At 38.3% G+C, this 24,691-nt stretch overlaps 1 protein-coding gene across 2 annotated transcripts in view; it reads left to right on the top strand.

Moving 5' to 3' along the window:
• Nucleotides 1-1,908: 1,908 nt before the first annotated feature.
• The window catches only part of gdap2 (ganglioside induced differentiation associated protein 2), a 77,143-nt gene continuing 54,360 nt past the window's right edge, over nt 1,909-24,691 (top strand). The window contains exons 1-6 of one of the 2 annotated variants that reach the window (XM_028800747.2): nt 1,909-2,151; nt 6,411-6,494; nt 10,749-10,966; nt 12,368-12,507; nt 17,775-17,928; nt 21,162-21,250. In XM_028800747.2, coding sequence (XP_028656580.1) covers nt 10,794-10,966; nt 12,368-12,507; nt 17,775-17,928; nt 21,162-21,250 — 556 coding nt within the window. In that variant the 5' untranslated portion in view covers nt 1,909-2,151; nt 6,411-6,494; nt 10,749-10,793. The remainder of the gene's footprint in view (nt 2,152-6,410; nt 6,495-10,748; nt 10,967-12,367; nt 12,508-17,774; nt 17,929-21,161; nt 21,251-24,691) is intronic. The other variant, XM_028800746.2, reaches the window with a different exon arrangement.

Raw genomic sequence — 24,691 nt, 5'->3', positions numbered from 1 at the left:
GGTTCATAAAATGGAGGAATGGATGGAGAGAAGGATGACTGAAATTCTATAGCCGAAAAAAACAAAATAACAGAAACATCAAATGATAAAGGAGTTAAAATTGTAGTAACTAAGTCACAGTTACGAATTTACCAGCAAAGCTGAGTCATATTAATTTGTTTGCCGGTTAGCAGTCTTTTTTCTAGCTTTCTTTTTATTCATTTTCATTTGTTCTTCCTGGCTGAAGTAAGTGAGAATTTAACCCAGGAAACATGGAAATAAGGAAAAATATGAGGATGCCAGTTTATTGAAGACCAAACTTTTGTTCTCATTCACACTTGGCCAATTCTGAAGCCTCATTTCAAAGTAACTGAAAGTCTTTGGCCGTGGGAACATGAAAACCCACTCAAGATGTATAAGCAAAATTCACACTCTCTTATGCTGAGTTAAGTTCAGAGTAATTAATATTACGACAGTTCTGATGAGAACAGGCCATTCAGCACAACATTCTTGCCATCCCAAGTGACATCAAGTCAAACTTTGAAGGTCCTTCAGTTTTACTCTCTGTCACACTACTTGGCAACTCATTTCATGTTTCTATGGAACATGTAGGCACTGTGTGAAAAACCTGACTGCAAATTACACAAGAAGAGAATGGCATACACATTGTACATATTGGAAAGCCTAGTTAGGATTTGCGCAGCAGTGCTAACTACTACACCACCATGCTGTCCCATAATACACTCATAACACAGTATATGTAGTTTGTCTACTTTTTTGGTATGCTGCTAAGTAATAAATCTTTTATGAGATACTGTTTTTGGTAGGTAGACTCACTTTTCAAGGTAAGGTAGTTATTATACTCAATTATCATGGTGCCAAAGACTGGCCCCATGTTGCCTATTTATTGGCATATACAATAACGAATTTGTATAATATAATATAATATAATATAATATAATATAATATAATATAATATACAGTACTGCGGTGGGCTGGCGCCCTGCCTGGGGTTTGTTTCCTGCCTTGTGCCCTGTGTTGGCTGGGATTGGCTCCAGCAGACCCCTGTGACCCTGTAGTTAGGATATAGCGGATTGGATAATGGATGGATGGATGGATAATATAATATAATATAATTTAGTTTGTCAGATGACAATCCTGTCTTCCAATTACTTAACACTAAATTCAAATCCTAGCCTGGTCTCGGTCTGTGTCTGCTTTGCCTTTTCTCCCATTTGTACGTTTAAGCAGATTGAGCATGGAAGATGCGCTATATACATAAATGTATTATTATTATTATTATTATTATTATTACGTGGGATGTATATGTCATAAAATGCCTTGAGCATGGGAAAGGCGCTATATAAATAAAATGTATTATATTATTATTATTATTCGTGCCTCGATTTCTTCAGGGTGCACAGTGTGAAGTTTGAAGTTTGTATATTATTTAGTTTCCCCCATCCTATAGCATGTTTTAACAATTAACGGGCATACATAAGGCGATTCTGTATGAGAGGGTGTGAACGTTCTTGTGCCTTCCGATTTTGCATTGTCCCGTCCAGAACTGCTGGAGGTGCTATGTTTGATAAAGCGGTTTCTCGAAGGGGGCGTTTCGCTCACACAGAGTAATTTTTCCCTCTGTGATTATTTGTAATGCCTGTGACCTCAAAGAAACTTCAATAAGGACCCGTCAACAATGTGCTTCATTCATTCAAAACAGGGAAAATAGACAACATCTCCACCACAAGGTAACACGTTAATAAAGATGGATTAATTTGACATAAAAATAATTATAATCATATTCAGTCTAATACTCCGCAAATATCCAATTTGTTAATGCGAAGCGTCGCCAAACGAACGTGTAATGCTAAAATATCGATGCACCCTAACTCCAGACAGGAAGTAGTGGGCCGTCGCAGTCGATCAGCTGATCAGGAACTCCGAGTTTGTGAACGCGAGTCTGAGGTGTGTGTGTCTGTTCCTGTGCCTGTGAGTGCGTTTGTGTAAAAGGGTGCAATGGGAAGAAATTGCGTGCAATTTTGAGGAGAGCTGCGAGGGCTGAGAAAATATGTATGAGTCCTGGAGTTGATCGGAAAGAACTAATCTGTGACTTTTAGGTCGAGGCATATCACCTGCTGGGTGCAAAGAACGTGTGCATTCCGAGAGCTGGTAAGAAATTTATCCATTTCTTCATTGCTTAGTGGTGATATTCCGTTCCTTTGTATTTCAAAAATAATGCAGGTTATGCAGAGATATTAGGATTATTAAAATCCGCCTGTCTCGCATTTTATGCGACTTAACGAAACCTGTGTGGTTTAATGACAACTTTCCATACCAGGAAAGAGATGCAACCAACTTTTGAAAGACACGTATGAAGCGTGAAACCAAGAAATGGCGTTTAATCGTTTTTATTTGTTTTTCACAATTAAACTTACTAATTGTAAGTTTGCGGAAAGGTTCTGCGAAATAATCGGAGGGGATCATGAATTACACGTAGCAGAAGACCACGTAAGTCCTTCACAGTTAAATCAAACTTGATCAAGTTGTCGACTTCGTGACATAAAGTGCAATGCGTCATTCTGTATTATACCTTTTGGAAAAACTACAAAGATACGTTCGTCTAGTTAGTAATTCCGAATACCTGTTTGTTGTTTCACCATATTTGATAGTATCGGTTACAAGGCAGGTAATCACCCTTGGAGATCGTGAAACAAAAATCAGACTGAAAAGAGGAATATGACAAGATTTTGTTTGCAAGTTGCGACATTTGAGCCGTTAGCTAACCATTAGTCCTCTGCATTTCGAAGCAAGGTGCATCATGAAAGTGATTTAGCTTTACTCATTCAGTTTTTTTTATTTATTTATAAAATTTACTTGTTCAGTGTCGAATTCCGGAGTCGCCATTGCAATTTTAAACATCAGGTTCAGACGGCAAAATCTCAACATGTTAGGACTGCAGGTGGCAGCAATCTGAATGTTTTGTAGTCTTTCTCCTCATCTCCATCCATTGCTAAAACTTCAATCATCATCCTAACTCCAGGAGAGCTGATCTTGACTACCAATATTATTTAAACGTCACACTTTCATGTGCCAGGCTAGGCGATATCTGCAATGACTGCCTGTAATGCTTAGACTTTTGAATCTTTATTCCAGTGGACTGACTGACTGAACTCATCCGGTTTTTGTAAATGCTGAAAGCTTACATTTTAGAAGTGTCTTGACATCGTTTTTAAAGGTGTTAAAAGGCAGAGACATTTTCATCACACTAGGAATACATTCTTACAGAATTGCATACACTTAAAAGTTCTGTATGTTTACATACTTGCTCCACGGTGCTAAAGACCATGGAGGGCATTGTCCTCCTGTAGGATACATGCCCATTCATCTCTCATTTGCCTTTTTTCTCCAACCCACAAATTTTATTCAGGATCCTCCTCAACATCATCCCTATATCAATTCCTTGGCCTGCCAGTGCCTCTTCTGCTCACTGGTTTTCATTTATACAGTATATTGTTTTTAACACTTCTCTTCTTCCATTATCTCTACATGCCTTATCCATTTCAGCATGTTGATCTATATGCTGTGATATCTGATTCTGCATAAAGATTTTCTAATTTCATTGGTTCCATTTCTCCACATCTCATTCTTATATATTATTCCATAGATTTTCCTCAACAGCTTTCCTCACCGTACTTGGAGCATTTTCCTATCCATTTGTGTTAAGCACCAGGTTTCTGAGCCATATTTTGCAACTGGACTGATGATGGCTTCATAAAATTTTACTTTAAAGTTTTGGAGACTAAACTTGCTTTTAGTAGTGAAAACATTTCCAATATCACTTATTTTCTGCTTTTATTCTAGCTTTGATTTCACTGTTTATTTGATTTTTGTATATAATAATAAATCCTCTGTACTTTAGCTTGAAGGAACTCGTAATTTTCTGTTTTATTATTTCCTATATTTTCTGGTTATCCTAAGTTTCCAGAAGTGATCATATATTTACTTTTCTTCTTATTGATTAAGTAGCCCTGTCATTTTTTGACTCCTCTTCAAGTTCATGGAAGCCTACTGTTAAGAATCCATGTGTTCTACCTGTGAGCATTATGCTATCTGTGTAATGCTGAGACTTGAAGGTCTTGAGCACACTGTTAATGTTTCCAAGTTTTATATTACTTTTTCAACATATGTTAAATAACCAGCATGACAAGACATCTCCCTGCATCAGCCCCATATTTGTAGTAAATTCTATTGATATTTTTCGTTGCCCTTTTACTTTTTATATGTTTTATAAACTTATCAAGGACTATGCTGTTGCCTCAATGCATACAGACATTTTGTTATTAAAGGAAAGGGGATTTTAATACAGTATATTACCTAGTTTGGGTTAAGCGTCTGAAAATATAATTTAGTAGCCTTAATATTTCAACATCCACATTGGGAAGATAAAGCAGTCATTTTGATAACCCTAGGGGCATAAGAATAGATGCATCAATTCACTTCATGAAAGATATGTGTAGCGATTCACCTTAATAATCAAGGTTCACAGTTTAACCTACACATTCCTATGTCTCCTGCTGTAATTCTAAATTAAAATCAAATGTACTTCATAAACATAATAGGATACATTTTTTAATACAAATATTTAAATTTTGAAAAAAAAATGTTTTCTAATATTACTGTGCACACATGAGCAGTTGGAAATGTTTCACTTCAGTATAGCATTTGCATGAGGCCTGGCTAGTGAACAAGACGGTGAGATTTCTTCTCCTTTTGGATAAAAAATCCACTGTATGGAAATATTTTGGGTTTGAAATGGAGGCAGCGTTGATAAAGCCAAATGCAGGCTGTAAAATCTGCAAAGTTAAAATGAAATACATGGGCAACACAATCTCACAAGTCATATGAAGATGAGCATGACAGAGACTTCCAACATGTAACTCTCATCATAAGTGAAATATCCTAACTCAGTGAATTTTCCTCCATTAAAGATAGGTCACCCATCAAGACTTTAACATCTGAAGTTGCTCACTTTATTTGTAAAGACCTTCAAACCTTACAGTTTAGTTAAAAATCAAGCAGAGGCACAGATATTTCCTCATATAAAATGCTTAGCTTGCACTATATTAGTTTACTTACATAGAAAGGACTTAAATGTGCAGGTGTAGTTCATTTGATAGGTCGAGTATGAAGAGTTGTTTCCATTTTTCACTAGAGCACCACTGCAACAGCAGTAGTATGTCAGAAACAGAAATTTTTGGAGATTCCTAAACCCAAGTTCACACATCACACTTTGGACTAGTTCTTATGAGATATTGGAAAGATTCCTAGAATAACAGGGTTTTGTGCATGCAGCTCTTCCTTGATAAAGAAGTATAACAAGCCACTAACATGCTCACTTCAAATGAGACTGACCTAATGGCATTTAAGGACATTGTCAAAGTCCTTGGTCCCATCAAACTACCCATTAGAGTCATGTCAGAGGATCAACAACCTACCCTACAAGTGATTGCACCACCTCAGGCCAAACCACATACACAATTGAAAAAAAGGGGTAGGAAATTATTACATGTTAAAGACGTCAAAGGGACAATGAGTAGCAATCTCAAGGATTAATATGCGTATATACATCCATCCATCCATTTTCCAACCCGCTGAATCCGAACACAGGGTCACGGGGGTCTGCTGGAGCCAATCCCAGCCAACACAGGGCACAAGGCAGGAAACAATCCCGGGCAGGGTGCCAACCCATCGCAGGACACACACAAACACACCCACACACCAAGCACACACTAGGGCCAATTTAGAATCGCCAATCCACCTAACCTGCATGTCTTTGGAATGTGGGAGGAAACCGGAGCGCCCGGAGGAAACCCACGCAGACACGGGGAGAACATGCAAACTCCACGCAGGGAGGACCCGGGAATCGAACCCAGGTCCCCAGATCACCCAACTGCAAGGCAGCAACGCTACCCACTGCGCCACTGTGCCGCCCTATGTGTATATACAGTACATATTAAATAAATCATTGGCATTAGATCCACTTTTCAAAACACTGCTGTTAAAGTAGTTACTTTATGAGATTTAAAGGTAAGCTATTATAATATTCAAAATAATATTCAGTATTTACAAAAATGACTTAATATATTGTATGTAGTAATACATATAAATAAATATTAAGCAAAAAGCTTCTGATATCATTATCAAGGACTTTCAGCGTAGGGTATTTAATGTTTATTCCTACCTCTTGAGTTTCAAGAAAGCTCATTTGCTACTCTGCCTATGCCTGAAACATCAGAACCAGGTTTCCTATCATTTTTTCTTAACATCAGTAGTTTTGTTTTCATGGCTGTAGCATGCTGTCTGAGTTGCATTTCCTTTATATTTTGAATCCCAAATTCTTCCAGTTTATACTGTATTTTGTTTTTTAGAGTATTCAATTCCACACAAGAGGTCTAAGGCTTTGGCTGACCTATCTTCACAACAGATGTTATCCAAACAGTGAAGTCTTCCAGGTAGAGAGCACAATCTGAACTTGTGAAGTTTAAAGATGTTGATTCCTTGGCACTTGATGGTGATGTTGTAGAATGATGTTCAAGCAAATTTTGCAAAGTAAAACAGATCAGCAATGAAAGAGTGCTGTATTTTACTGTCTTATGTTATTTCGGACCAAACCATACTATATTGTATTGTATCACATTGTGAAGAATTCCTGGGAAAATTGTATCCTGTTTTTTTCCTTGTGTATAAATACCGTATTGCATTTTTAGTAGGCCAGAGGTCTACAGCCTTAGCTAAGCCATGGCCACATTATGCAGGCATGAGCATTATGCGTTTGATGGAAAATGTGCACTGTTGTACTTTACTAAAGTCCATAGTTTACACCTTCATGAGCATTATGGTTACCTGATGTGACCTCTGAAACCAAGTTATAGAAACAGAACTGTGAAAGAACAAATGCTTTGTATAGGCAAAGTCTAGGGTTTGAATACCAGTGCCTCATGCTAAAATAGACGGGTATAGTGTAAACACCTGTACTGGTAATACAAGTCAATACACAAAACAGAGAATAGTAGAGAAATCAAATGTACAATTCACCTGCTATGTTGTTTTGTTGAATGCAGAGTAGTATAACAACATTCCACAGTTCCAAATAATGAACATTTACCAATTATGGGATGTAATGATGGCTGGTAATATCTTTTTATGATTTAACATATTCTCTGATATTGTCATGTCACTGGCCTAATCTTAAAACTAAGGTTAGTTTATGTTCAGGGCTGGGCTGGGATTCTTTTTTTGTGATACTGGCTTTATTTCTGCAGTGGTTGTTGTGAAGGGGGGCTTTATGATACAGTGGTTGGTATTATGTGTCCTAGGTGTGGATCCTACAGGTTATTTTTAACATTTGTGGCATACATTTGTTTTACATAGAAATATGCTATGTTAACTTAAGCCATATTTATACATAAATAAACTAAATGAATAGTATCTAGCCCATTGGCTTACAATGTAAGCCAATATTTTGTTTTATTTTGCACCTGAAATGTAGAAGAATTGTTTTTGGTAACCATTTTGTCTCTTCCAATTTAGAGGTGTTGTACGTTTTAAGAGTTTTGTTTCACAGTTTTTCTGATGCCATTTTATCTAACATTGTAATCCTCTGGGGAGATGTTTCTTTGTAATTAACAAATACATCTCCACACAACAACTCAAGTTCCTGGGATGTTTATTATTTGTAGTAAAATAGTTAAAAAATTATGCCTCTGACTTTTAAGTACCTCAGCTATCCTTTAGTAGGTGACTGTGAATAGGCCCAGTTTAAGTGGGTCTCTGAATGCGTCTTATGACTAGCATCCTGCCTTACGCCTGTTGCTAGTTAGACAGGTTAAGTATTTAATGGATTAGTTGGCTTAGATGTCTTCAGTTGCTAAGATTTTCAGTAGGTGTCCCTGATTTCTGATATGTCTTTCTCTTCTGTATGTTAGTGAATTCATGCCATACTTTGTTTTACAGTGATGCAAATTCACTACTATTTAACAGTCATTCCAGATTGCCTCAGAAAGTGGAGTTTGTCCTTGGCCTTTTTCATTACAGGTCACTGTGTTCAGAATCCAAGCCAGCTTGTTGTTTATTAACAACCATTTAACACTAGAATTACCAAAGCCTACGAAAAAATGCGTAAATCCAGCCCACCTTAAATCCCTTCGCACCTTTCCGTCAGCGTCTTTTGTCTTGTAAATGTGCCGATAAGTGACAAGCAGCAAGCAGCCTGCTATTCTATCCCCCCACCGTCGCAGAACGTGGACAGTGTTCTCCCAGCTCATCCCTTGATTATCTGGGAGTGAAGTTAAGTTCCTTGAGCATGGGAAAGGCGCTATATTAATAAAATGTATTATTATTATTAAGTGCTGGAGTTTTAGAGTGGAAATAATAGATCGTTATTTGGAATTCATGCATTTCATGTGTGTTCCGTTTCTACAATAATTTTTGTAAACACATTGTTAAAACAGAAACGTTTTTCATATTTTAGTAATAAATGACATGACAAAATGTAGGCATAAACTATATAATGTGTGAAGCCTGAAGTCCAAAGATCAAATAAACACTTTCACAAAAGGTTCAAGGACGATACAACAGCTTCTGTGGCGTAGTGGTAAGATTTGGTGACTTGTAATCAAGAGTTCCTGGTTCGATTCTGACTGCCTCTTATATTTACCGTTTTCAGTAGGGAGCTGCTCTTATTGTTAATATTACACAGTAAACACATACATTTGGTTTGCGTCTGTAACAGCCGATGTACATTTATAGCACTGTACTTGTAAAAGTTACCTTTTTTTTTTCACTTTTATTCTGTCAGTCACGATCACGATACATACTACCGCCCCCAACACCCAGGGATCTGACGCTGTTACTTTTTATCTGAAACTGGGAATAACTGTAGATGTGAGTGGTGTTTTGAGATAATGGAACTGGACATTCTCTGATCTGAAGGGATAAAAGCTGACACAAACGCTGGTGAATTTGCCTTCTTTGTATTTCACCGTCACTTGATTTTTTTTTTTTAATTCAGTTTTATTGTGTTCCTGTTCCCGCTGAGTTAGTATGCACCTTATTGTCCATGATGTCAAAGCCGCAGTGACAAAAAAAAAAAAACCCAGAGACCTAGGTATGGAATGATATTTGGAATTATTCATTTTATGACCTGTATAGTACATTTTGGAAACATTGTGACACAGATGCAACATTATTCATATTATTCATATTCATTCGCATAACATAAACACAATTTCATTTGGCATAACTAATATATTATATAAGTGAAGTGTATTTTATAAATTTAAAAAAATAACTAGCCTGCTCTTGTGCTTTATCATGGTGAGGAAGGGTACCAGAATCTCATTATAAGGAGCAGACTTAAAACTTACTGAATACATCTGCACGTTTCAAAACAGTGTATATTATGTCATTTTAAGAAGGAAAAAAGGGAAAGGCACACCATTTTTGCGAGACCCAGCCTTTTTAAAAGGAGACCAGCTATGAGCCTCACTTTGCCATAATCATTTTCCTCTGTGGCATGCTTTCAGCCCCATGGGCGTGGAGTCACTTTGCCAAGTCCTGTTATTTACAATTGAATGTTGATGCCCAGATGTAAGTTGCTGTCTTGTTTTCAGTTATTATTGTGTAGCTGTCTGAAGAACTAAGTAACACGCCCACTTACATTTTTTCATTATTTTTCTTTATTTCACAAAGATACTGCCTGTAACCACTGGATTGACAGTAATGCACATGTGTGCTTTGATGGGGTAGACTATTAAGCTCACACATAGCATGTGATCAAGTGACAAAATCAAAACATATTATAGACATTCATCTATTCATCCATTTTTCTAACCTATTTATCTAAGGCAAGTTATGGTACAGCTGAAGCCTATCCCAGTAAGTATCGGGCACAAGACCAGAATGATCCCTGTATAGGGTGCCAGTCCATATCAGGCCAAACAGAAACTCTCTCTCTTACATGCACACTCACTCACACGGGAACCGCTTTAGCAACACCAGCCCATCTAAACTGCATGTGTTTGGACTGTTGGAGGAAACTACGGCACCTGAGGAGAATATGCAAACTCCAGAGAGGTAACAACCGGGACACAAACCTCATTCTCCTTCACTGCAAGATAGCAGCGCTAGCAATTTGCCACCCAGTAATAATAATAATAGTAATAAAAAACACTGGTGGCCTTCATTCATGAAATCTATTCATATACTGTATCTTTTCCACTATGGGCACAATAGTAATAATCCATCCATCCATCCATCTTCCTTGCCTGCTTATCCAAGACAGGGTTTGCGGGGCAGCTGGCACATATTCCAGCAACCATGATGTTCATAGCAGAAATACCTGGTTAATAATTATGTTCTAATGGATAATAACAATGTCCCAATGTTCTAATGATAATAATAAGATGATCATAGCAATAATTATTATTATTGTCCTCAATATCTTCAGTCATGATTGTCATGAAATAACTGACATGAAAAATACCAAACGTATCCTTTAGGTGCTGACTTTTTCTGAATCCTGCATGATTTTTACTTGAGTTGATGAGTCAAAAATGAGACCTAAAAAAAGCAGTCATTATACAATAACTAAAATAAGTCATTGAAAAAAATCTAGGGATAAAATATGTGATTAGGCAGTTTTAGTTAAGGTGTTTGTTGAAGAAACAATAATAAAAATAGAAATCTCCTTTTTCTAATCTTTACAGTAACAGAGTTGTTTACATTGGGAAGGGCATTTAATTGCCCCTCTCATGGATCCTCTTGGTGCTCGCTCTCAGTTTGTTGATATTCAGACTTTACCCACCTGGGACCAGTCTTTGGATCATCTGGACTCTTGCAAATCCAATGGCCTGCACTGTGTAGAAGATACTGTTCCTTCTCCTTTTCCATATAGGGAAGACATCAACAGGAAAATTATTCTTTTGTAAGTAATAAATAAAGAATTCCATCTTTTTGTGTTTGACTACTTTATGCCACAAACCGTATATACAGTACCTATAAAAATTATTTTATCACCTTGTAATTTTTTTTTTCATTTTACTGTCATATAACATGGAGTCACAGTGGATTGCACCTGGAAGAGACTATGACAGAATTCTGAATTGGACTACAGATATTAAAGCTGTATGCAAAAGCAAATTTAGACAAATTTTGACAAGAACAGACAATTTGGCCCAACAAAGCTTTCCATTCCTAGTCACCATTTTTTTTTCTTTTTTCAAACTAACATCAATTTTTGAATGACCATAAACTTTTTTTTGGTTGTCTATGTGAAGAATAACTTTGTAATGTTCATGCAGTATTTACCCAAAACAGGTTTTCATTTGTGTCCCTGTATTCTTTTTGAACAAATTTTAAAGTAACAAACTGAATCCACTGTACTAATGCCTTTCATAATTTTAAAATCTCCAGTCATGTCACTTCCTGATCTCTGTTTGCTTAAACTGAAAAGGTTCAATTCCTATAATGTTTTCTCATAGGTTATTTGGCATTGATGAAACATTTCTGCATATGTTCTGTCCGTCTATAGTTGTAAGCATATTGTATACCGTTTTATATTGGGGAAGTAGCCTAAGAACATGGGATGCTAAAAACTTGTTATTCCGGAATAGTGGCTCTTTACTGGAGACTAGCCTGGATACTCTTAAGGCTATTGCAGAAAGAAGGATGTTGGCTAAGCTGATGATTCTTATGAACAGTGTCGTGACATCTGTACCCTCTGCCTGTCATCACTGTGTGGAGGACTTTGAGCACAAGGATGATTCGACCATGGCACTCCAAGGAGTGCTAACTAGAAATAATTGTATACAAGTATATACATAGCAGTAGCATTCGTGTTAATGTAATTTTGACTCACCCTGTATATTTGAATGTCCTTCTTAAAAATTAATTTTAAAATGACATTGCATGACTTTAAAAGCAATATTTTTTTCCTGCATACACTGCTTAGGCTTTTTTAAGCTCTGTTACTAATTTATAAAGTTGATTATTTCAAGAGTTCATGATGCTAACTTCTGCTCCTAACACCCAATAAGCTTGTTAGACTTTGGAAATCATATGACACAGGTTTTTTTGCTATTATAAAACCCTTGCTACACTACTTTGCAAAATTAGTCATTTTGTCTCTCCCTAAATGTATACTGTATGCTGTATGTTTACCTTTGAGGTGTTGAACACCTGTGTCCTTTGAAATCTCAAAACATACCATGGTTTTGCCTAAACTAATATGTACATTCAATGAATCTGCATCATTTTGCTTTTATAGTCTAAACTGAGACTACTATATTTATTTCTTAGTGCACATTTAAAATTTTTGCTTTTTCAGTAATGGAGATGTGGCTCTTCTAAATTGCACTGCCATTGTAAACACTAGCAATGAAACACTCACAGATAAGAACCCTGCATCTGATTCAATCCACCTACACGCTGGTCCAGAACTTAAAGAGGAGCTTCTCAAACTGAAAGGTATGTAAATGTGTATGTACCTTTTCTGGATTGTCTTCTTAAAATTTAAGAATTGAAAACAAGTATTACATCTGAACTTATCATTATACAAGCATAGTTAATTTGAGAAGAACTCTTCTTACACTGCAGATATAAAACTGACTGGTCCTTCTTTCTGTAGTCCTGTGGTACACATCTCAACTCATGTTGCAGCTTTACAGGATTATGATTTCCATAATCAAATATAATGCTTATTTGTTCTTGGGTATGTTTTGTACTTTAAGCATAGCCCGACTTAACTGGAGCTCCTTTATTAGACCTATGATGAACAATTTGTGTTCAATTGTGTACAGCCACCATATAGCTCCCATAAGTTGTGCCAGTTCATGTAACCATATGTTTTGAGGTTTACATGCTTACCACATCTCTGCATGGCATTTCCTGTGGGCATTCTGTTTTCCTCTAATTGACCTGGGGTCACTATAAATGCAGTTATACTCACTGGAGTTCCAGGAGAAAACTCATGCACACGTAGGGTAGCATTGAACAGGTAAGGATTCACATCCATTCTCCCAAAGCTGCAAGGAAGCAGTGCTAAAATTACTTTGTTGTCATCCTCTAGTCTAGTTCTTCACTATTTCTTTCAGTCTTTAGTTCCTTGTTCCCTATAAAAATTCACTTTAGGTGAGATAGAAGGGTGGAATCATGATGCAAGTTTCATCCAAATTATAACAAACTACATTACAGGTCAGTAAAGCTCCTTTTTAGCAGTTTGGTATCAAAGTACTTCTTAGGGTAGAGGCCTTTATTGTTGGCTCTGATAGACTGTCCCTGCAAAGCAAGACTGGGCACTTTCTAGACTGAAATGTTTCACAAGTATTTGGAAAGATGTTCATATTGTGGCAACATATGGTACATGTCAGTTATTGTGAAATGTGCCATGTAAGCTTGTGTTGCAGCAGAAATGAGTGTGCTGTTGCTTTCCCATGAAGTTTGCAATTCAGCATAGAAGCTAAATTTTTTGCATTATATGTGGATATGTTGGATTTTAATATGGCAGAAACCTGTGTTTCTGATGCCATTTAGATGAGTTTTTTGTTGTTTTTTTTTTCTAATGGTTGTGCTTTTTTTTTGTGCAGTTGGTGTTGTACACCTGAGCTGCGCTTACATCTTTACCCATATACCCAATTCTGTTACTCCCAGCAACATACACCACAATTGTTCATGTCCATACAGCAGAGATGGTAACAGCTTTGCCACTCCAAACAGTACTTTGTGTTAGCCCATTGTATGTTTTTTTGCCTTCAAACATGTAGTTTATAATTCTTCATTTGGTGATTTATGCAAATTTTCACTCTGATCTCTCATATGTACTCGGATTTCATTAGTTACAATAATTACATTTAAAAACATGCTTTTGCTTTAAATATTTCTGCTGTAAATGGCTGATTTCAACTTTTTTAACCTCTTATTTGATTTTAGTGTTCCAAAATGCATGACCTAGCCCTAGTGGTTCACCAAGGACAGCGCAGAAATCATTAATAATGGCAAACTTTTTTTTTTTCTTTTTTCATTTCACAAACGTAACATTCTTACATCTTCTTTTTCAATTTGGAGCCTCTCCTGGCAGCACTATCTAGGACCTGTTGGGCCTCTTATCACATACCTCCTTCCTCAAGCTGCCAGTTGCATGGGAAGGCTCTGCCTTCAACAACCTAGTGCAACTGGTGGCCAAGGTCTGTGGCATGGTACTAGCAGTGCACTAAAAACAAATCCCCAAGCCCCCTTCTAAAAACAAAACATTAAAAGAGTAAGAACTTTAAAAGACAATAAAATCAGCAAAAAATAAATAGTTCATTAAAAGTAAAACATTCTAAAAAGTCCCCTTCGGGCTTGGGTATGTGGGTTTGTAAATAGTCAGACACCAGTCCCAGTTGCTGTTTCCTCTTCTGCTTTTTGTTCCTCACTGTCACAAGCTCATCCTATCTTTGCCACCATTTGTGACAATTCAGGTTGACTCCATGCTACATGGCCACTTCCAGGAGCCTCTTGAACCCGGAACTGTCGATAGTCATGAACTGAGATGAGCTGGGCAAATGAGGACACACACATTTAGCAAGGGGTTGGTGGAAAAGTGCCATGTGCTTTTATTAAAAACCACGAGCAAACAGTGTATCATAGGGCAGTGCAAAAAGATATTTTATAAATAAAGAAAAAGTAATGCATTAAAACAGCGAATAGTCCACGAGGTAAAATCAAAGATAAAACAACAGTCATCGGTGTTCTTAAATCTTTGTTCTTTAAACTAAGCCCAGTGCAACTCCCTCTCTGTCTCCCTGGCTCATCCATAGCCCACTCTGCCGGCAGAGACTCCAGCAGTTGCAGTCCTTCTCACTGATCCCTGTCTTAGCTGCCTCCGTCTTTGTCTGCCAGACTGCTTGGGGTCAGTTGTCCTCCCATCTTCCATCATGCACATATGGCATCCCTCACATTCCTGAGGACTCTGCCATTATCGAACCCACTCCTCTGAATAATCAGCATGGGGAGATCTGTCCCTAAAGTGCCGATCCTCTGCTCTTCCGCAGGGCTAATGACTGCTCTGCCTCTCTCTCGCTCACTTGCTTGTTCGTTGGCTCTGCTCAGCCACTCAGTACGGCTCACTCATGTATTTCTCAGCTGATCTTGTTCTGTTCCTTGATCCCCTCTCTGTTGTGCAGTCTTCCTTATATCCTGCCTGATTGGGTGCAGGTGTGGTCCCCCCGCCTATTCTGAAGTGTGAATGAAGCACCTGACTTATCCACTCACATTTGCATATGAATGCGCAATCAGCCAAACACCCCAATCCACCTTGCAACCACTGGCATGTGCACACCCACACCCATTCGGAGCCTGCACACTCAAGGACTTGATTATTTATTAAAAACCGTGCTCCACCACAGACTTCTTATCACCCCACTCGGGCATGGAGAGACAACAATTAAACACTGGGCTGAACTGACAAATTCTTGTGCTTTTGGTCAGGTATAATGCTCTTATCAAAATTAAAACAGCGTCTTTCTTTAATCTGTAATGATGCTGTTTTACAGAAAACTTGTACTGTATATTCTCTCAAAGCAATAAAGGATGTGTTTCATGTTGATTTATATATAAATTAATTTTATTTGGAAATGAATAATGCTCAAACAGGACAGCATTCCTAAATATTTTTGAGAGAATATGTGACAAATTAGTAGGAATGCAAAATTTGAAAACTATCAGACAGTTTAACTTTACACTCTACCCCCTATAAACAGGCTGACAAGAAGACACTCTTTCTTTGACTACAGATATTCCAAATATACACTCTTGGATTGTTTCATAACAGATTTGTTTTGGCTTACATAATGGGTAACAAACTTCAGATCAACAAAGCAATTGAGTAAGTGAATGTGCCATGGAGCAAAACAGTGAATACCAAGGAAAGACAAGATGAAGTTTGCATCAGAGCATTGTTATTCAGGTGCCCTACAGAGAGTATACAAGTGCATTTATCATTCTAGACTGCGTATTACACAGTATTTCTCAGAGTGTAAATGTGCGATGGATCTGAAGTCAAATGCTATATATGAAATACCTCTTCATATGCTTTTAGAGACTGCACTGCATTCATCTTTTTCATTTCATTGCCAAATAATGTATGGTCACTCTGCTGTTACTACTAGCTGCGATTTTTTGGTGCACCACACTTGAATGGATTTTTTAAAAACTGATGCGTTACTATTAGCTAGCCTGTTCCTTTGAAAGAAGGGCTTTTTGGCTATTATCTGAGAATCAAAGTACACCCTTAACCTGTCTACAGGGAAAAGCTTAAGACTGACAATTTAAGTCATCCAAGGAAGTCGGTTCACCATATGAATTACATAGCATAGTTTAAGAAAACATCGGCTCAATCCAATTCAGAGCCACATAGCACTGAAGGCTATTCCAGAGGCATCAAGTATAAAGAGGGAACCAACTCTGGATGGGACATCACACTGGTTAAATTTAGACTTGCCAGGTAATCCAGCATCCATTTGTTTGGATTGTGGGAAATCCATGTACTGTATATGGAGAAAGACTAACACGAACACAGGGAGAACATGGAGACCTCACACAGACTGGTTTTAAAACAAGGATCCTGGAGGAGCAAATAACCACTGCACAATGAATACTGCCCATTGTAGTAACTGCATGAAAACAGTGCCAAAACTGAAAAAAAAACTAGATTTATTTTTTCAAATTCTAAAAATTAATCCACTGTGTAAAGCTATTATATTGAGTATCAAAAGCAAAGTCAATGATTAGAAAGCATGCTGACTTCTTGTAGGTGGTTCATGCAGCTGTGATGTAGGTTATGAGTTTAGAGTTCATCTGAGTGTAAAAAAGTTCCTTTTTTTTTTATGTTACCTGCTTTTTAGCATTTTTAGTGGCAATTCCATATTTGCCCACAAGATGGGAGAATTGTAACAATTTAATGCAAAACTAGTAGCCTGACTAGTTTGAAAGCAGTTTTATACAATTCTTTTCCCAACAGGTTGTCTTGATGACTGCATAGAGCATCAGTGTTCAAATAACAACAAAATAAACACATATACAAGAAATTGCATAAATGACAAGAAGTGAGTAAATTAAAATGACAGTAATTTTAAGAACATAAAGTTTAGGGTGAATGGCATGTTGTTACAGTGTTGTAATTTCATGACTTCATCATCCTGGGTTAGAATCCTGCACTCAGTTGTTCATGTGAAATTTGCACATTCTTCTTGTGTCAGCTTGAGTTGTCCTCCATTATTCCTAAAGTTGGGAGTGTTAAAGTTATTTTGGAGCACTAAATTCACCGTTTGAGCCACTAAGATGGGATGGCATTCTGACCAGGGCTGCCTTGTGCCCAGCGCCACCAAGATAGGATGTTATTAACGTTTTTGGGGATTCAAGCATCAATGTGCTGCTGTTTAAAAAAATAAATAAATAAAAAATAATATGGAGTAGTCATAAATACAGGTTGTTTATTCTTAGAATGAGCTGATGCAGACTGAAACAGAGAAATCTGTTATAGAGGATTTTTGCATTGTTTTCTAATAATAAGTAATATGAAAATACAGGTAAGCTCATGTTGTGTGGTTCTCACACAACACAATGAATTTTAAGTTTTGTTTGCAGTTTTAACTTCCTTAAACAGATTGTGTAGTGTTCTAATAATTGTATAGGCAACTGCCTACACTGAAAGGAATTCTGTGTTTACTAAACCGTATAACCCTTTTACCTTGCAGGTTGCCGTACAGGGGAGGCTAAAATCACTGAAGGCTTTAATTTAGCTGCCCGGTTCCTGGTTCACACAGTTGGACCCAAATATAAAGCTCGGTATCGGACTGCAGCTGAGAGCTCACTTTATAATTGCTATAGAAATGTCATGCAACTAGTAAGGTAAGAAGTACAATTCTGTAGTTTTTAATGAGGAAAATGAGCAATGGCATTGAATATTTCCCAAAAATAACAGTGACTAGTTAAAGATAAATTTAGAATCGTTTAGGAGATCTTCTAAGACAATACGTATATAACTTATTGTAATAAATAGCATTGGCCACTCATATGGTGCCTTATATTGAAAATCGCAGAGATTATAACAGACAGACTTAGTGCTTGTTCAGGTGAGATGTTGTCTACCATGTGAAGATGCATAAAATAAGTCACATTATCCCTTTGTCTACATTAGTTTTCCTCCCATATGTTAAAGACATGTTTAGTATGATGAAGTAAATGAGCACCATGTGAGTATGGTGTGAACGTGAATGGGCTCTGCAATGGACTTGTGTCTCATCCAGGGTTTGTTCCTACCTTGCATGTGATGATGCCAAGATAGGCTGCAGCCTCCCACAACCCTAAAATACATTTGAGAAGGTTATGATGCGAAATATGCCCAAAATTGCAGCCTGTTTTTTACATAATAGAAAGGGCAGGGGCTAGTGCTATTGCACATTCATACACACACACTAAATGGGAGCCATCTTTGACTTGCAATAATACTAATAAGAGCTGTTTCTTTATTAAACTGTACCACACCATATGTGCTGCTGAGGTGTTATTTTCACCTTTTTGTGAAGGTGAAATACTCACTTCTCTTGAATTTGCATTGGTGTTCACTATAAAAATTGATCAGTGGGTTATTAATAAAAGTTTGTTAAAAAGGTATTTGAGTTAGACGTGCGGCTTTCTACAATCCCCACAAGTAGACATGCCCGTGTAATGTACAAACTACCTTATGCTAAAATTATAGCTCCTTGAAAGACCACTGAGTCAATCATTATGCACATGTAATGAAATGGATGCCTGTAACCTGCTGTAAAAAGAAGCTTGGTGTGTTCTCTGACAGGCCTACTGTAGGTACCATTGTTGCTTTCTAACAGAAAGAAATTGTAACAAAATATATTGCATTAGAAAATTGTAAATTTAGTCTTTGTTGCTATTTAACATGGAATCCAAGAGATTTTTGTTCTTTACTAGGGGGCTGTGCCCCCTGCTCGCATCACTCGCCAATCCCCAGGCGGGCGCTATGTGCTAGCCACTTATGGGAAAGCTGAAGTTCAATTTAAACAGATTGTTATTTTCATGGGAATTGTTACATATGCATAATAGAACTAACTATTTTACATTACAGCGAGTAATTAACCATAGTAAAAAATAGTAAAACGTAATTAATTGAAAGAAAATTGTTTCATGTTGCTTTATACGTTTTCGTTCTGTTTGCCTTTGAAATTAACACACAAATACTTTTTAAAACTTAACACTTTTACTATAAAACGTCAGTAAAAAGAATATTTGGAATTAACTTTTCATCAATATTGTATTGAATTTTGATTCTGTGTTTGGACTTGCATTATGACAACGCAACGTATAACGGCCTGTGAGCGAATTTTTGTCCCTGAGATTTGGTAATTGTCATAGCAAAAGCTATTCTAACAGGGAAACTGTAAACATTTTAATACGAATGGCATATCAAGATCTCCTTTGGTGTCTAATTTTATCAACGGAAGATGTACTACATTACCTTAATTGTCGCGTGTTAAAATTTTACATATTCGAATTGTTCAACCAATTTTGTATACAGCTAATCTTGTCCTATTGCATAACCCATCACTCAGACATAAATTACGCAATAACATTACGATACATCCTTCTTTCAACAGTAATTTGGCCGGTGAAAGACCAGACGGTGTTAATGGTTGTAGATATTCTACGGAATATTGTAAGTTGATGTTTTCATCTTACGTACCATCACCACCAACTCTTTCAGCATAGTCTATTGATACATTTAACCAATCTGCTGTATAACTGATCGACAATTTTCATGTTAATTCATTTGACTTCATTGTTTCTTATTGCTGGATTGCCCGTGTACTCATTTCTTCTGTTAATAACCCTTTGGGATAAAATTCTTCAATAAGATTTGATCATAATAAGTCTTCTTTTATTGGGAAGTTAAAGTGAGGAAAACGTAAAAATTTATAAGAGCTGAGAAAGTAGGAACTTTCTGACAAAATCATTCACATGAATGAGAGGTGAGAGGAATGTGGGCGTGGGTTGTTAACCGGAAATGGTTGAGAGGAGGGCGGAACCCCCTCTACCAACTTGAATAAATCTCTTGGCAATAGTCTTGTCTCGTCTCAAGATTTTCTTTTATAATAGAGAGACCTCTGTCATTTTCTCAACTAACTTTGTACAATTCAAGGCCATGGTCGCCAGAACCAAAACCAGCAGGTTTGGGTGCAAGACAAGAAGCATCCCAGTCAGGATGCCAGTCTGTTGAAGGATATACTTGCAAACACAGCTACCGTTATTCACACCAGGCCAACTTTAAGTCATCAATCAACCTAACCTCTGTGTTTTTACTATGTGACAGGAAAACTGGATTATCAGTAAAAATTCATGTAGATGCAGGGTGACAATGCAGACAAAATATAGACCATGACGAGACCAGGATTAAAACACAGCACTAATGACTACATCATTATGCCAATCAGGAAAAGAAAAAAAGTTTTATTTTGGTAATAACTGCAAAAAATCATATTTGGTCTGGCTTTAAATAATTTACGCATTCATGTATAAATCTAAATAATTCTGCAGTACTTTTACACAAGTTTGTGATATACCTATTTAACCTTATATTAAGAATGATTGGTACTCTGTATTTTTCCTGGCATAGTATTTGCTTAATCTTATGATTTGATTTAAATAAAAATGACAAAGAAATATCTATAAATGTAGTAACAATGTATTTTAAGAATGCTTATTAACTCTGTTTGTGTGTCTGTTATTTAAAGTTCAACAATTATTCCTTTCAGACTTTCCAATATTTAAAGGCAAGACTTAATTTTCTGTTGGTTAATTAATGGGTAATTTAGCAGTTGAGTAATTAAAGGGTGCATGATCTCCATGCTTGAATTTTTTCCTTTGTGTCTTACATTATTATATTGCCCTCCTCTATAGCCAGGTTCTTGTGGTAAGTTAAGATGCTGATCACACTTGGAGGATCTTTCACCAGCCGTATCGAAACTGATGGTGAAATGAGTTTTTGTCGAAATAAAACATTGTGAACTGATAAATAAATAACACATTATTGGTCTATTTAATTTTTTTGTGTGTTCTTTTCCCCTCTTTAGGGAACATGCCATGTCTTCAGTGGGGTTTTGTGTTATCAACTCGCCCAAAAGAGGATACCCATTAGACGATGCCACGCATATAGCATTAAGTATGAATGACACAGACTCTCTTCACTCTTACTGCATGATTACATTACTGTGTACTGTCAATATAACTGCCGTCGGAGTGTAAACTACAAGGATATACAGGACTGATCTTTGAATCCCACTTCAGTCCACTTTCCAAAGGTTTTGTGCAACTTCTGCACAAAATTAACTTTAGCCTCACTGTCCCGCAATGGATATACTGCACTGCGGACTTTTAAGTGCCAATTGAGAATTGTGCAAATTAAATAAAACCTTTGCCAGGGGCTATGCAATATAGTTGCATATCCTGACAAATACAGCGTACACATCATTGGTTGGTTAATTGTATTGATGACTTGCCACTTTTGTGTTCATTTTCAATGTCATCTTATATTGTCTTTTAACAGTGGTGCACGAATGATGTTTTAGATCTGTGTTTGAGGTCTTATGGCTACTATGTGCTTAAAGGTTGACTATAACTGCCACGTTTTTTTGTTATTTTATTACATTTAAAGTACAAATTATTAACTACCTTTTCAACCTTGGTAACATTTACTTCTTCCTGTGTGTCCTGTTGCCTCTACCATTATTGGTTGACAAATTGATGCACACTGCCTCAAAGAGAGAGGTGTGACTTGCAAGCAGTGACTCAGATTTATGTGGCAGAGTTTATGAATATTCAAATTATTTTAGTCCTACATCTTAATGTTCCCACTAGCAATAAGATGTGAAGTTTTTGGAGTCACATAAGATGGGTTATGATTATGCAATAATAAATCTACTTTGATCTCCAGTATTACTGTGCTCACATGTTGACTTATCCTGCTTAATTGGAAAAATCCTAACCCTACATCTGTAATTTAAAACGAAAAATATGTCTTGTTTAAAACTAGAAAAAAATAATTCTTAACAAGGAACAGTGTAAAGCCTTTTAGTTTGGCAAAAAATTTAAGTGCATGTGTTTTTTTTAACATTGCTTGCCAGGCATCTGCCTTTGTTTTATTTTGTAATGTCTTAATGTACATAAGGAAATTATCTCATAAAAGAGTTTTGGCCTAGTAGCTCTCTAAACTAGATAGGGGTGGAATTTTAAGTGTTAACTATGCTTTTAACATTGCACCACTGCAACATACAGTAATTTCTAGAAACCTTATGCTGTGTACTATTGATTGAATGCTGTTTTGCTTTTTATGGTGGGACACTTAGGACCTGTAAAAAAAAAAAAAAAAAATACTCCATAGTAGGGGTGTGCGATATTGGAAAAAAAATTTATTTTTTCTGTGACTTTGAAACGTGTTTGTAAAAGTCTTATTAATCTAGCTTGGTTTGGTTAATAGGGTATTAATTGTAGCTTACTAATGAGATTAATGGAAACAACATCCATCCATTCTCTTCCGCTTATCCGAGGTCGGGTCACGGGGGCAGCAGCTTGAGCAGAGATGCCCAGACTTCCCTCTCCCCGGCCACTTCGTCTAGCTCTTCCGGGAGAATCCCGAGGCGTTCCCAGGTCAGCCAGGAGACATAGTCCCTCCAGCGTGTCCTGGGTCTTCCCCGAGGCCTCCTCCCGGTTGGGCGTGCCCGGAACACCTCACCAGGGAGGCGTCCAGGAGGCATCCTAATCAGATGCCCGAGCCACCTCATCTGACTCCTCTCGATGCGGAGGAGCAGAGGCTCTATTCTGAGCCCCTCCCGGATGACTGAGCTTCTCACCCTATCTTTAAGGGAGAGCCCAGACACCCTGCGGAGGAAACTCATTTCAGCCGCTTGTATTCGCGATCTCGTTCTTTCGGTCACTACCCATAGCTCATGACCATAGGTGAGGGTAGGAACATAGATCGACTGGTAAATTGAGAGTTTTGCCTTATGGCTCAGCTCCTTTTTCACCACGACAGACCGATGCAGAGCCCGCATCACTGCGGACGCCGCACCGATCCGCCTGTCAACAACAACAACATTTATTTATATAGCACATTTTCATACAAAAAGTAGCTCAAAGTGCTTTACATAATGAAGAGAAGAAAAATAAAAGACAAAATAAGAAATTAAAATAAGACAACATTAATTAACATAGAAAGGAGTAAGGTCCGATGGCCAGGGTGGACAGAAAAAACAAAAAAAAACTCCAGAAGGCTGGAGAAAAAAAAAAAAATCTGTAGGGGTTCCAGGCCACGAGACCGCTCAGTCCCCTGTCGATCTCACGCTCCATTCTTCCCTCACTCGTGAACAAGACCCCAAGATACTTGAACTCCTCCACTTGAGGCAGGATCTCGCTCCCAACCCTGAGAGGGCACTCCACCCTTTTCTGGCTGAGGACCATGGTCTCAGATTTGGAGGTGCTGATTCCCATTCCAGCCGCTTCACACTCAGCTGCGAACCGATCCAGAGAGAGCTGAAGATCTCGGCCTGATGAAGCAAACAGGACAACATCATCTGCAAAAAGCAGTGACCCAATCCTGAGTCCACCAAACCGGACCCCCTCAACACCCTGGCTGTGCCTAGAAATTCTGTCCATAAAAGTTATGAACAGAATCGGTGACAAAGGGCAGCCCTGGCGGAGTCCAACTCTCACTGGAAATGGGTTCAACTTACTGCCGGCAATGCGGACCAAGCTCTGACACCGGTTGTACAGGGACCGAACCGCCCTTATCAGGGGGTCCGGTACTCCATACTCCCGGAGCACCCCCCACATAATTCCCCGAGGAACACGGTCGAACACCTTTTCCAAGTCCACAAAACACATGTAGACTGGTTGGGCGAACTCCCATGCACCCTCCAGGACTCTGCTAAGGGTGTAGAGCTGGTCCACTGTTCCGCGACCAGGACGAAAACCACAGTGTTCCTCCTGAATCCGAGGTTCGACTATCCGACGGACCCTCCTCTCCAGAACCCCCGAATAGACTTTTCCAGGGAGGCTGAGGAGTGTGATCCCTCTGTAGTTGGAACACACCCTCCGGTCCCCCTTCTTAAAGAGGGGGACCACCACCCCGGTCTGCCAGTCCAGAGGCACTGTCCCTGATGTCCATGCGATGTTGCAGAGGCGTGTCAACCAAGACAGTCCTACAACATCCAGAGCCTTGAGGAACTCCGGGCGTATCTCATCCACCCCCGGGGCCCTGCCACCAAGGAGTTTTTTGACCACCTTGGTGACCTCAGTCCCAGAGATGGGGGAGCCCACCTCCGAGTCCCCAGGCTGTGCTTCCTCATTGGAAGGCATGTTATTGGGATTGAGGAGGTCTTCGAAGTACTCCCCCCACCGACCTACAACGTCCCGAGTCGAGGTCAGCAGCGCACCATCCCCACCATATACAGTGTTGACACTGCACTGCTTCCCCCTCCTGAGACGCCGGACGGTGGACCAGAATCTCCTCAAAGCCGTCCGAAAGTCGTTCTCCATGGCCTCCCCAAACTCCTCCCACGCCCGAGTTTTTGCCTCAGCAACCACCAAAGCTGCATTCCGCTTGGCC

This window comes from Erpetoichthys calabaricus, chromosome 4, assembly GCF_900747795.2.
Source record: "Erpetoichthys calabaricus chromosome 4, fErpCal1.3, whole genome shotgun sequence".
NCBI lineage: Eukaryota > Metazoa > Chordata > Cladistia > Polypteriformes > Polypteridae > Erpetoichthys > Erpetoichthys calabaricus.
The sequence above is the reverse complement of the archived record's forward strand: the minus strand, read 5'-3'. Positions and strand labels throughout refer to the sequence as shown.